This window comes from Lolium perenne, chromosome 3, assembly GCF_019359855.2.
Source record: "Lolium perenne isolate Kyuss_39 chromosome 3, Kyuss_2.0, whole genome shotgun sequence".
Classification (NCBI taxonomy): Eukaryota; Viridiplantae; Streptophyta; class Magnoliopsida; order Poales; family Poaceae; genus Lolium; species Lolium perenne.
Genome location: NC_067246.2, coordinates 269562602 through 269577550, shown reverse-complemented (window position 1 = coordinate 269577550; position 14949 = coordinate 269562602). Strand labels below are relative to the sequence as shown.

At 43.1% G+C, this 14949-nt stretch overlaps 1 protein-coding gene and 1 long non-coding RNA gene across 4 annotated transcripts; one reads left to right on the top strand and one right to left on the bottom strand.

Moving 5' to 3' along the window:
* The first annotated feature begins 3145 nt into the window (after positions 1-3145).
* Positions 3146-4891, top strand: LOC127338618 (tyrosine N-monooxygenase-like). Its single transcript, XM_051364661.2, has 2 exons — positions 3146-4126; positions 4217-4891. Exons 1-2 carry the CDS (start codon positions 3146-3148, stop codon positions 4847-4849), a joined length of 1614 nt encoding a protein of 537 aa, XP_051220621.1. The 3' UTR covers positions 4850-4891.
* Positions 4892-9666: 4775 nt separating this feature from the next.
* On the bottom strand, positions 9667-13291 carry LOC127343997 (uncharacterized). Of its 3 annotated transcripts, none has more exons than XR_007877656.2 (4): positions 12797-13291; positions 12491-12638; positions 11304-11974; positions 9667-10953 (listed from the first exon to the last, which is right to left on the bottom strand). It is a non-coding gene; the product is annotated as an uncharacterized lncRNA (long non-coding RNA). The 3 variants fall into 3 exon arrangements; XR_007877655.2 differs by having other exon boundaries at positions 11906-11974; XR_007877653.2 differs by having other exon boundaries at positions 9667-11974.
* Positions 13292-14949: the final 1658 nt, after the last annotated feature.

Here is a 14949-nt window from a genome sequence, read left to right as displayed (position 1 = left end):
TAAAGCTGACTATAAGCATCCACAAAACTTACATAATAATTATGACCACTAACTGAAGTTTGGGCAGGACCCCATACATCCGAATAAATGAGCTCAAGGGGAGCATGAGTTACATGACTCGAAAGGGAAAAAAGGTAACTGACAACTCTTGCCTTGTTGACAGGCATCACACACACACTATTAATTTTATTGGACTCCGAGGGAAGCTTATGGCGACTAAGAACATGTTGAACGATTTAGAACGAGGGGTGGCCTAGCCGAGCATGCCATTGGGTAGACGACACTTTAAGAGCACTGAATACTTGCTTGGCGAAAGGAGCATTAAGGGTGTCAAGTGCATAAAGGCCACCACGACACCAACCTCTAAGGAGTATGGCCCTCGTATGCAGGTCCTTAACAAAAAAATGTTAGGATGAAACTCAACAAGAATATTGTTATCATAAGTGAATCTAGGGACAAACAAGAGATTTTTGGTGACAGTGGGAACATGAAGAACATTACGAAGGTGAAGTTGTCTAGAAGATGTAGTGGGAATTATTGCTTGAACAACATGAAGAATACGCATACCTGAACCGCTGGCGGTGTGGACGTGCTCATTACCCTTGTAGGGCTCCTTCATGTTTAATTTTTTGCATTTCATGTGTGAGATGATCTGTGACGCCGATGTCCACGTACCAGCTGTAATCAACAGGATATGAGGGACTCTGGCCCTGAGGCTCGTGAAAGACATGGTTGGCCATAGAAAGCTGACCCTCTAGAAAACGTCCATCATTACCAGCTTCAAGAATTTTTTAGTTGAAACGCTTGAAACAGCGTGAAGCAACATGTCCAGATTCTTCACAGAGTTGACAAATGTGGGGGTGATGTATGCCGACCTGGTCGGCGCGGACCAGGCGCCGCACACCTCCCGTAGGTTGTTGGGCTGGCCCAACAATCCCAGTTTTTTTTTGCTATTTCGTTTTCTCTGTTCGATTTTTCTTTTTACGTTTTTTAAAAGCTGATTCTTTATAAAACCGATTTTTAAAATCTGGAATTTTCAAGTTTAGTTTTTTATGAAATTTAAATATTTTCAAAATTTGAACATTTTTCGAATTTGAAACATTTTTTAGATTTTTTTCGAAAATTGAACAGTTTTTGAATTTTAACATTTTTTATTTTTTGTTCAAAATTTGAATTTTTTGAATATGAACATTTTTTCAAAATTTGAACATTTTTCACGTTCGAACGGTTTTTAAATTTGAAGGGTTTTTAGATTTGAACGGTTTTTAGATTTGAACGGTTTTCAGATTTGAACGGTTTTTAGATTTGAAGAGTTTTCAGATTTGAACGGTTTTCAAATTTGAACATTTTTGAATTTAAACATTTTCTCAATGTAAACAATTTTTAAAAATAAGAAATTTGAATCTAAAAAATATAAACAAAACCGAAAACAGTAAAAAGAAAAGAAAACAGAAAAAGAAACCAGAAAAAAAGGAAAAACGAACTGCTACAGACTAAACAGATATAAATGGGCCTGGCCCATACTCGACCAGGGGTGTGCGGTGGCCGGTAGCCATCGACCTGGTCGGTGTATAGGTTTTGCCGACAGATGTGAGGTGCCCGTGTACCAGAATTGGAGCCGGGAGCGCCTTTCCACCGCTTTTAGCGGGAGCGAAGGCTTTCTCCGCTTAGGTTCTTCCTACCAGGCCATTCCAAACGTGGTCCAAATAAGTTTAGTTTAGATTTCAAAATTCAAACTAAATTCTAAACAGAACAAAATTCAAAATCAAACAAATTCAAAACGGAACAATTTGAAAACAAAGAATTTTAAAATCGAACAAATTTTAGATTTGAACAAAATTCGAATTTGAACAAATTTCGAATTGAAACAAATTTCAGATTTGAAGAAATTTCAAATTTGAACAAATTTCGAATTTGAACAGTTTTTAAATCATAACAAAAAATAAATCTGAACAAATTTTGGAATCAGCAAAACCAGCAAAAACCGAAAAGAAAAAAACAGAACCGAAAAAAACATGGGAAAGCTCGAAAAAAAACCAAAGGAAAAATACTGTACAAGGTAGGCGCTAATGGGCCGGCCCATGCCGTCCGCCGCTTCAGGCGGGAGCGAATCGCTCCCGCTATGAGCGGGGAATAGGGATTGCCATTGGAGCCACGCCCAAAATCACCCGAGCTGGGTCGGCCATATTCAAAAGAGCCTGTAAGGAGGAGCGGTAGTGGGCCGGACCGAACTGGGAACACCATTGGGCCGGGAAGGCTTGGAACCACCAAAACGAGCAGCGTTCGCTGAGTGAATTGACGAGGACGAACGACGGTTCGCCATACGCTGCTCCGTCATCAGCAGACGTGAATACAAATCATGCGATGGCTTCGGAATTGTCCGATCAAGCACAATCTCGACCAGTCCATCATAATCCTCATCAAGACCTGCGAGAACCAGAGAGTTAAACTCCTCCTGGCGGAGAGGCTGTCCGATCGAAGTTAAGGTATCCGAGAGGGACTTCAATTTGTTGAAATAGATTGTCACCGGTTGATCAAGTTTTTCCAAATCTCTCATCTGATCCCTGATCTGCATAGCTCTGGCGGTGGACTGCGAGGCAAAGCTTCCCTCAATGGTGGACAACGCCTCCCGTGAGGTTGTGGCAAACATGATCATCGCCCCGACTTCAGGTGTCGATGAAGAAAGAAACGCAGACAATATGGCTTGATCTTGCTGCATCCAGTTATTTGGAGCAGTTTTTGCAAAGGAAGCATGCAATCAATCCCTGGATTCAGGGAAAAAAATCAGGCGCCGATTTACTCCATTTTATAATTAATTAATGAATTAGGTGAAAATAAAGAGGCTAATCAATAGCATTAACTAATACTCCATTTTCAACGTTTATCATAGAGTACCATTTGATTCGCCTCCATTTTCCATTTTCAACGTTTATCATGGAGCTTTAAGGACCATTATTTTGTTCTTATCTGTACAAGGTGCATAGTCTATATAGTCATCCACATCCAAATTCATAAGGCGAATCCTCGGCACTCTCGAAATCCATAGATAGAGACCTCGAGCGAGAACAGCTTGTCTGCTGAGATCGATCGGGCCGGCCAACTAGACTGAAGTTACACTAGACTGGAGCTATCAGCGGTCTCCACAATGCTAGGAACTTGCTCCGCTGTGTCCTTGCTGCTCGCCGTAATAATGCTTGTATACATTGTCCACAGGTCGTTAGGGCCCAAGAGAAAGATCTGCAGTGGCCCATGCTCATCGGCAACCGTTCCGCTTCCACCGGGGCCGTTACCGTGGCCGGTGGTTGGTAACCTTCCTGAGATGATGCTCAACAAGCCGGCGTTCCGTTGGATCCATCTTTTGATGAAGGAGATGGGCACCGACATCGCCTGCTTCCGCCTCGGCGGTGTCAACGTCGTCACCATCACCTGCCCCAAGATAGCGAGGGAGGTGCTCAAGAAGCAGGACACGAACTTCTTGTCCCGGCCGCTCACCTTCGCCTCTGAAACCGCCAGCTGCGGGTACAAGAACGCGGTGCTCTCGCCGTTCGGGGACCAGTGGAAGAAGATGCGGCGGGTGTTCACCTCCGAGATCGTTTGCCCATCCCGCCACAAGTGGCTTCACGACAAGCGCGCCGACGAGGCCGACAACTTCACAAGCTATGTCTACAACCTCGCCACCGGCACTAGCTCTAGGGGGTCGTCGGACGCCAACAATGTCGATGTTAGGCACGTCACACGTCATTACTGCGGCAACGTCATCCGCCGGCTTGTGTTCGGCAGGCGATACTTCGGGGAACCTCAGCCCGACGGTGGACCGGGGCCGCTGGAGGTGGAGCACATGGACGCTTCCTTCACCGTCGTGGGGATCCTCTTCTCCTTCTGTGTCAGCGACTACCTCCCGTGGCTGCTTGGTCTTGACCTCGACGGCCACGAGAAGGTGGTTAAGGAATCCAACACGAGGATGAATAGGCTGCACGACATGGTCATTGACGAGCGTTGGAGGCAGTGGAAGGGCGGCGAGCTGAGGCTGGACGAGGTGGAAGATTTCCTCGACATTCTCATCACGCTCAAAGATGGGGATGGCAACCCGTTGCTTACCGTCGAGGAGGTCAAAGCAATGTGCAAGGTAAGCAATCATTCGCGGTTAATTAATTATTGATACAGATTTGCATGTACATATATGGAAGCTGATAATAGCCGTCATAAATGCATGCAGGACATGGTATTAGCAGCGATAGACAATCCATCCAACGCCGTGGAGTGGGTGCTGGCAGAGATGGTGAACAACCCGGAGTTGCTGGCCAAGGCGGTGGAGGAGATGGACCGAGTGGTCGGTCGGGAGCGGCTGGTGCAGGAGTCCGACATCCACGAGCTTAACTACCTCAAGGCGTGCATTCGCGAGGCGTTTCGACTGCATCCCATCGCTCCCTTCAACGTGCCGCACGTCGCCATCACCGACACCATCGTCGCCGGCTACCGCGTGCCCAAGGGAAGCCACCTCCTCCTCAGCAGGACCGGCCTGGGCCGAAACCCGACCGTCTGGGACGACCCGCTCAGCTTCAAGCCGGAGCGCCACATGGGAGACGGCGTCGAAGTGGCGCTCATCGAGAACGACTTGAGGTTCATCTCCTTCAGCACCGGCCGCCGTGGTTGCATTGCAGCATCGCTAGGAACAGCTATGAGCGTCATGCTCTTCGGCAGGCTCCTACAGGGCTTTACATGGGCCAAACCAGCTGGAGTATCGGCCATCCATCTCATGGAGTCCAAGCAAGACCTCTGCTTGGCAAAGCCATTGGTGCTGCACGCGGAACCACGCCTGCCGGTGCACCTCTACCGTCAGAGCACTTGAAGCTTGATCCATCACGGCGTGCCATGCATGATGCACCCTGAACGGCTGAACCCCATCTCTTCTCTTTCCATTTTTTGTTTTGAACCCAGCCAATGACTTTTTCATTTATTAAATCGAAAAATAGCTTGAATAGTTTATAAGTGAAACGTCCAAAAATCTGATACAACAACCAACACAACACCGACCCCGAGATTGCACCTGGCCCATATGAGTCGACGACCAAGTCACCCGAATGAGCAAAGCCAACACGCAAACACCTCAACGCGACATGTCACTGCGTATTAGTAAACTAGGCAATCTTGTAAGTTAGATACTTCATGAGCGCGAGGAAGCATGCAAAATGATATATATATAATCTTTACTATTATATTTCAGTTGGTCGTACGTCATACAACGCGTTTGGTGAAGGAGATTAGGAACATCCTGATCGTTCAATCTAAACCTCGGTCTCTGCTTCCTCGGATCAAGTCAGAGCTCGAAGGTAATTATGGTATATCATTACTCATGATCGGGGCATTGTATGAGACGGTATTTCTCATTCCTAGCCTGGTGTTCCTATTTTAGGCAATCACGTTAATTAGAAAGATAACTTTCCTATTTCAGGAAGCACATTCTAGGAAAATACTACACGTCTAGCAAGAAAAATCATTACTTTCCTAGCTAATCACGGTCTCACGAGGCCAAACCTACTCCTATCCACAAAAAAACCCTCTAAGCCTATCCCCCCCCCCCCCCCCCCCCGTCTCCTAGCGCTTTGAATCCCTCGAAAAATCACATCTCCCGATGTCGAGCACGAGCCCCGCCGCGATCGTTGTCCTCCAACCCACAGGCTGTTTGGTGTTGGCTTCTCTCCACTCCGACTTCATCCCGACGTCTCCCTCGCTCAGCACCTCCAGGCTCGTCTGCTCCACATATGTCGCCGTCGGAGCGACCACGAGGTGGTGACCATGGCAAGCCAGAGGTAGTTGGGGAGGCAGCGCCGCAAGCGGTGGGTGCAGGTTCCGCCTCATTTTCTCCATCCCAGTCCTCCATCCCTGCTAACGGCATCACCTCATCCCCTATGGACGCCGTTGCCGTCTACGACAACACCCGCCGCCGCACCCTTCACGATAGCGGCGCTTCCCATTCTGGGATTACACCATCTCCCTTCTAGGTTTCCGCTTCCATATTCCCTTCCAAGATCATGTCGCCACGTCCAGTATTGTCGCACCGCCACGACAACAACCCAGGACCGCTCGTTGCCACTCCAAGGCCTAGAAGGCCTACAACTTCGCCAGATCCTCTGACAAAGTAACCCGACCTTCTCGTATTCATTATTTTTTTCCTTTTAAAGAGATCGATTGACTGATCTTTCGGAATTATGATAGGTGATGGCTCTTTCATGTTTGGTTGAGCCTGTGCTTCATGCTCCTGGCTCCAATAATAAATTTGATTTCCTTGTTTCAGTATGTTTTGTAGTAAACGATAGGATAGATACTGAGGCATAGACTGATTGGTTTGTATGTCTTTGTTATATTAGGAATTTATTTATTAGGAACCAGTGGCGTAGTGGCTTGTATGCTTGACATCTTTGGGACATTGTGAAGGTTATGTCCTTTGGCACTTTTCTCAAGATAAACCGTATCTATCGAATTGGAGAATTTTATCGTGTGAATATTGATAATTTGGAATTTTTATTCTTGGGATGAATCCACAGAAAGTAGTAATCAGTCAGATTAGGAGAGGATAATGTGCTTCCAGGATAAATGTAGAGACCAGGCATGTCCCTTCTTTTCTTAAGAAATGTTGTTTTACAAAAAAAAACTCAACACATTGTTTATTATTATTACCCTGTCTTGCAGGATGAATGATTTACAAGGCTCCAATACAGAAGGTACAGCTCATTGCTACAGAGGCTAGAATCAAAGGGAGCATGAGCTCCAATACAGAAAGTACAATTCATTCAATAGTAAAGATATTTTAGACCCATGAGCTCTATTTTCAATTTCTAATATACAAAAATGCATTTCAGGAAGTTTGGTTTATCCCGCTTCTTTGTTATCTGTATTGAGATACAACTGATAATAATAAGTTCATCACGAGGACACAAGTGTAGCTTTGAAGTCAAGTATGGTGAGTCATACTGGAGCTCTATAGTCGTTCATGATCATTGGCCTATAGGGAGTCAACTATAAATATCTGAGACATTTGTGTCATACTGTATTGTGACATGTGACTTTTATATTATTTTCACGGGAAAAGTGTGGTGGAGCAGGTGCGCTCCACGCACCTTCTCATTTTTTTGTCTTTTCTTTTTTCTATCTCTCAACTTATACAATATTTCGATTAGATTTTTTTGCAAATCAGTCAAAACAACAAATAGAATGGAGGAAAAATAGTTCAAATTTTTTTTGTGAAAATTTAAAATTTAAAATATTTAAAATTCAAAATAAATTCTTGAGATACATATATAGATAATGACATAAAAAATCCAAAATATTTTTCCCACATTCCAATTGTTATGTTTAAGTGATCTGTAAGTTTTTAACTTCAAAGAATGTGTGGTGTGAGAGATACAAAAATGAGAAATTGTTTGAGATGGGAACAAAAAGAATTAGCACGAATCTTGATGCAGTATACATGGTGTGGATACGGGTGCTCACCAAGCACGATTTTTCTGTGGCGTAATATATCGTATGGTGTAGAAATATGTGTGGTGTTGAATTGTATGGACTGGAAAGCGAACATTTTTAGAACAATACGTAGCACTATTTTGTAAGTACGTGAATAGTTACATAAATTCTAAGTTTACATGTGCGAGTGTAGCGACGAAAAACTATAAAAGATCGTAGCAACGCACGGGCATTCAACTAGTGCTTGGTAAACATGCACTTTATATTTGTACAATGGGATGAGATTAATGAAAATGCAATATTCCCATATATGGTCTCTAACATTATTTTTGCCAGCTCATATTTTATTAATTTTTAATAAACAAGATATAGCACACGACTTTATTATCCTATAACGCATCTAGGAAAATCCCTGGATCCTAGGGCAACGTTTCACTTTTCAGTCGAAACAGCCGGACTCTGCTACCTTGACGGGATCCGCGTGGCCACCGTGGTCATCGAGCCTCGAGCGCGTCGTAGGAGTCTCGGCCGTCCGCCGATAGCCAGGTGCCCGAGCTTGCACCCGCAGGAGTGCCTGCATGCGAAAACTTGTTTTTACAGGCGCCGGTACCTACCGGAGTGACATCAGCAATGACGTCAGCCATGTGCTGACTAATTTTTTCACAAAATTGTGAAACAAATTTGAAACATAATTAAAACATAACTGAAACACTAATATTTTTGTGAAACAAACCGTAGTGACATCAGCAATGATGTCATTAGTTTCACTTTTTGTCAGACTGTTTTTCACAATGTTTTCCATGTATCACTTTAGTTTCATAAAAGTTTCACTTGTGTTTCAATTATTAGTTTTATATTAGGCAAATGTCAAAAACCTCACCAATCTCAAAGCAGAGAGTGGACGGTGGATTGGTGTCACATCCCAAAAGTTTTGAATTTGAAAATAAAATAAAGTGAGTGTTTGTTTGTTTCGCATAGTTAAAATTTCGCAAGGAATTAAAACTTTTATGTTTATTAAGAAGGTATTTCCAAAAGAATAGAGTTTTCATAAATCTTGGTTTTCAAAAGACTTGCCAACAATACTCTATTTTGTTCCGAGGTTTTGAAACTTATAAAATTATAATTTTGAGAAAACATTAAACCCTAAAAAGGCACTATAGCCACATAGACATGTATGTCATATTTTGATTTTATAAAGTTTACATTTTTGTCCTAAATTTAGTCTCATATTAAAGAATTTTTCATAACGAATCCAGCGATACCTCATTCGCATTTTTTTCCGATATATATATATATTTACCCCAAAGTCTATTTTTTTAATTTTGTATTAAAGAAAAAAAATGGCCAGCCGGACCAACCTGGCCCAACTCAGCCCAACTGGGCCGATTTGGCCGACCAGCCCACGCGGAGAGCGAGCGCGGGGGTCGTCTTCCTGCTTGAGCTCACGTACAGAACACACCTAATGGCAGTCAACTTTCCCTCCCATCTCTCCTAATTTCTAGCGATCGTTTGCATTAAAGTTCAACACAAAATTTGCTCCAAATTCAATGTAGATTCCATTCAGGAAATTTATTCTCCTTTTAGACTCTCTAATTTTGTAAACCGTTCGTTGTGCTCCAAATGCCATTCATTGGCATTCCTTTTCCGTTCTCCCTCCTTAGTTCCTATATAGACAGGCTGACCGCGTCACTTCGCGTCCTCCCTCATTTTCATTCTGAAACTTTATCCAAAATCTATATCTTTACTATTAAATCAGAGTTGGGGATGGTGTCATTTTGATATCAAACATTGGAGAAATATGGACCGTTGGCTTACAAACACCCCTCAAACGCTGGACCGACGTGCACCATTCGATGGAGTTTTTAGTAGTACTAGTTAAATGCCCGCGCGTTGCTACGGGTTCTTAATTGTTTTTCACAGCACACATTTAGACATATCACACATAAAGTTTCAATAGTATTTGAAGGAAGAGACTTTATTAATCATCATTTCAAAGTCAACGCCACTTTAGCTCAAGGGGAAGCATGTAATTTTCTGTGGCATCATATGCATCCAATATCCAAGGAAAAAAAATCAAAACAACAGTACAATATCTATGTATGGCATCATATTCAATATTCCAAGGAACCTAAACAAATGAGATAGAATCTGCCATTGGCACTAAACATTCAAAGTATTAGCTGACACCAGCCAAGGAACGAAGCATTGCAAAAAAAATCAAGAAATATTATTTAGAGAAAAATTGTTTATCAAATACATAAGTGTTCTGGTAAATTCATCCTAGAGGTGTTAATCTCACAAGTTACATCCAAACTACAGGTCAGCAACTGATGGAAATAAATCTTCTAGCCAAAAGAAATTGTTCATTGATACCTCCGAAGACATTGCCTCATGAAGACCTTGGATTTGGAAATGATGAAGAAAACAAAATATGTGCCATGAAGACTTTGCAGTGGAGAAAATAGAACATGTGCCTCGATGTCTTTGTGCTTCCATTAAAAAACTTTTCGCACAAATAAAAACTCCTATTGTCATAAATCATTCTCTTTATGCATTCATAATGCATACTGGCCATGTGTTACGAACCTTATATTAAAAAGTTTGATCATGCTATGACCATCCTTTCTTCTGCAGTCTGCTATTATCCGTTTATGAAATGTCTTGTCCTGTCAAAGAAAAACAATATGTATTTCAAAAGAAAACCTTCTATGTCTCCAAAATACGATTGTGTTGCAAAATTAGAATCGCATATGGATGATTCTATGTTTCAAAATAAGTACATACAAAATGTTGCGCTCACACAGATCGAGGTATAAAATTGAAATGATCTTATATATGCATGCTTTTGAATCTTAAAGGTATGGCAAGAAAATGTACGCACTCACAAGAATTAACCATAAACTCACAGATTTTCCAGGAGAGGCAGGCAAAAGAATTACATTAGTTGCTTTGAACAAGCGACTGAAATAAAGATTCGGTCAGCTCATGTTGAATGACTTAAACAGAAGCAACGGTCAGCTCATCTTGAAAGACTTAAAGAAGCAACATGGGACCAGGATCTTGACAACAATCTTTACCATGACCATAAATCTACTTGCTTATTTGGATATAACACAGACCATAACCAAAACATAATCAAGTTTTAGGACCTGACAGCAGGTCGAGGATTGAATAATAATATAATTTCTCTTATAGCAAAGGGTGAAGTGGCTTCATGTCACTGAAAAAAAACAAATACCAGTTTTCCAATTGGTAATCTTTTATGAGATAGTTCAAAATAGGATTGCTAAAAGAGCAGATCCAGATTCCTGAGTTAGAATTTCGTAGTCAGAGCCAAGAGTTGAAATAAACAGTGCAAATGGAAGTGGCTAATAGAATGCTTTAATGTACTGTGTTTGGATGTCTTTCTGTAAGAAAAAGGCAGAGGGGCTGAGAGAACAAGCTTACTTGTATGTTCACGACAAAGCTGAACATCCCCTTCTCAGAAGCAACCTACAGTAGTAATGGTTCAGTAAAAAAAAATTACATGCATGCAGGCAATAGATCTTCAGCGGTATGCACTCCCACAAATATTCAGTATATTTACACATTTACAAGATATATCTCTCTCCATCTCTATTATTCTCAAAAACCTTCATAATTCATAGGTTAAGGGCAGAGTGACATGAATTTCACTTTTAAACTGTGCCAGCTTTAATATAAGAGTACAAAAACATCCAGTTTAAATACGGATCAGACAATCCTGTCGTCAATTCATACTCTCCCTAATATGTAGATCTGGCTACAGGCTATTTCTCTTCACATGGTAAGAGAAAACTACACGATCAGGCAGCTTGACTTACCCCAAGAGGTAGAGAGACCATGGTAACTTTGTTGCTCACTCAAGTTCTTCCAGATTCTATGACCAATAATGGCTTTAGAGTTTGAAACGATGCCAAGCTTAAAACCTTGGTCTGCTATCTGTATATTACAATGGCATGTTTACTTGTATGTTCCATGAGTTGCACAACACGCTGAAAACTCTTCGTTTATTAGAGAAGCAACTGATTCTACCGGTGAATTACTTTAGATTGTTTCTGGATTTAGCTCGAGAAAGAGATCCATATACAACTGTCCATTAAAAAAAGAATCAGAGAGGTAGACTGCTGCATTTGGTGTATACATAAGCACCGTTAGGCTTTTAGTATGCTTTGCAATTTCTTGGCGGTGAAAAGATCTATTATACATTCGTTAGCAGGAAGGTAGATAATAATCTCAGATTTCTATTATAAAAACAGCCTTATGTGTTTGTACATGCCTTCCACCAATTGAAATGCATGGACCAGTTGTGTGTCGTAGAAATATTACTTCAAGTAAAATAAAGCTCGAGGCTACCATCTAGGTGTACTTATCTTATCTAGCTTGCCATTGAACATTCAGAGTTGGATCCTGTCGAAGTTGATACCTGCTAGGAAAATATTGTCGTTGTCGCCCTTGACGGTGGCAGTGTCATCAAAGCAGTCCTATGATGGCGCTGCAAAATAGAGATACAAAGTTAAAACAATATCACTTGTTAACTGAAAACCAATGAAAGGCAGGTATAAACATTATGCAAATATATCTATTGTCAAAAAACATCCCTTGGTAATCAATAGGCGAAAAGAATTCTTCAAATATATTCTATAAATTTACTAAAGAGTAATCTGGGATTGTTTTTTCATGTAGCTAAGTTGCTGATCCATAAGCCCTAGCTAAAAAAATAATAATAATTAGAGCTCATAACTCAATTAGGCAATAGCAAACAAAAATCATTCGGAGTCTAGGAAATCCATCTATATTTGCATAACTTGGAAATTATCTGTACTAATCCTGTAGATAAGTACCGGTTACAAGAAAAGCGCATTGGCCGCCGAAACTGTGATATTGCAAGTCAATTAGATGCGCGTATTTCACAGATGTTGAGTTACAACAAACTTAGTTGTGGAAAAAAGGAGAGTAAACTTCCATTATATCAAATCCACGATTCTGATCATCTGAACTTCATTAGTACCTCTTTGTATGTTCTGGCTAAGCCCGTGGAAGCTCAGATAACAAATCATTATCAAGTGAAATCTTCTGATCCTTCAAAGTAAAATTAATAGCATGAACAATATATTCCTAACCAGGGGAACCAGACTTTTTAAAACTTGATACACAACCTGCATATAGTAGAAACAACATGCCGGTGTATTTTTGTAAGAGAAAAATATCAGGTTAAATATAAAAACAGCAGAAAGTCTAAAAGCACGACATATGAAAATGTCCTCTAAAACAGAATGTCAGAACCATCCAATTTAAAAATGCACTTGACCTTTACCTTGAATTGTACTACCAGAGAACCATCAGATGCTCGTGGAATGATGCTCAACTTTGCTACATCATGAAGTATGGTCATGTTTAAGGCTCAATTACCAGGCTCCGGCGTCCAGCCCGAGAGCGCGTCGGGCCTTGTCAACCTCCCCTGCCACGTCCACTGCTCGGCTTGAGGAGGTAGTCCCCTATCGAAAAGCACGCCTTGGTCCACTCCTGCAGCCGCCGCTCGCGCATAACAAGTGTCAAGGGGGCTGATCTGGGCGGAGTAGGCCGACGAGTGACGAATCGGGGCGGAGCTCTCCGGCGACCTGGGACGTGCTGGGGCGGAGCGCGCCGGCGAGCAGGGACCACGGGCGGGATGGGGGGCGCTTTGAGCAGGGCTGCGGCAGGGGCGATCATGCCGGTGAACGGGGCCTAGCGCGGAGTGTAGTTCCTGCCTTATCTGTGCGAGACAGGGGAGGGTGGGTCGGGTCCGGCGACCGAAGACGGAGGCGGGGGTCTGGACTCTGCAGGAGTGAATCCCTTCGTGCGGGTCTGGCTTGTTAAGGGCGACACGCGAGGATGGCGACGGCTGTTTCCATGGACCTTGTGCAGTTACGATTTTGATGTGCGGTTTCGACGGATTTTGATGTGCGGGTTCCACGGATTGACGAAGAGGGGTTGACGAAGCGAGCGACGGACGGTCTGACGACGGAACTCGTTCGTGTTTTAGTAGTAGAGATATAGAGACTCCGTATGTTCCCCCGCATGTGCAACAGATGGAATCCAATCAGCAGTCCTTGCCTTGTTATATCATTCTTTTTTCTCCAGATCCTATTCCGCTCGATTCAGGAGATGCCCTTCCTTGTTTCGATCTCTCTCCTTGGCACCCGCCTTCGCTTCCATCTCATGCGGCACCGATAATTCAGCTCCTCATCCATGAAAACCTCACGCGTTCATCTCCCCTTCCACGCCCTCTCCTACTTTGTGTCTCACATGGCCCGGCGCCACCACTCACCTTGGCGTTGTCGCAGCTCTACCACGGCATCGCCTTCTCTTCCGTCTCCCCCCTTCTACACATGGCTCACCTACGGACCTACCACTACCACCACTTGTCATCCCATCATCTGGCACCCTGACTGTCTTGTTCGGCGCGCCGGCGGCAACAACCGCGGGCACTCCAAAACGGTGTGGTGGGTGCTGGGCTCATGCAGGGGCGGTGCGCCGTGCACACGCATGTATCCGGAAAACGCGGCTGCTCCTCAAAACGTGCATTGCAGATTTGCAGGTGGGGGCTGCGGGCATCTCGGCCGACGGCAACGCGGCCTCTTGACCCAATGGCGAGGAGGTAGGGGCCGGACGAACGATCTGAGGAGTGAGGATGCACTGTCGTGAACGAGCGAGGTAGCAGTTGTCTGAGGTTGCCGGCAGACGTTGGCCGATAGAACTGTGCCTCTACTTTTTTTCCATCTGCTCTGTTTCCTTATATCCATCTCTCTGATTTCTTAGCAATATAAGATGCAGTGCAGGGCGAGCGTCCAGGATGGGAGAACTCCAGGCGGTGTGGCTCGCATTAGGTGACCTCTAATTTGTTTTTTTGGGGCGGTTCATCAGATCAGACTTCTGTCTAAATCTTTGCTTCTAACTGACTGCATATATGCATATACGTTTGCGTTATTTTGTTCCAAATTGCTTAGATAGCAAGATATCAGATACTATTAACTGATTACATATATATATGACACTATGACAGGATAGTGTTTTTTTCTTGGGAAGCGGCTTGCATAGTGCATGTTTTTCTATATTTTCTTTTACCCGCTTGCAGCAATATTTAGTTTTTTCGAATTGGCGTCAGCAGTTGCCGCTTTCTTTCTTGGAGTTGTGGTAGCCCTATGATCTAATAATCTCTTGTGCAATTGTTGTAGAGAGAGCAGAGGAGGGATGGTCGAGAAAATAAATCTGAATTATATCAAATAATCTGAAGCATTCGTAAAGTTATAATTTCTCCTAGAACTATACATTCATTTATCTCTGTACATCGCATCTCAAAGAAATCAGACTGGGCACCTCCATCAGATTAGGCGTAGCATGCGTCGGACATGCGTAAGGAGATGTCGAGCTTTTTGCTATTTGTTTTGTTTCTTTGATGGGGTTTGAGCCGTAAGCATCCCTGGATCA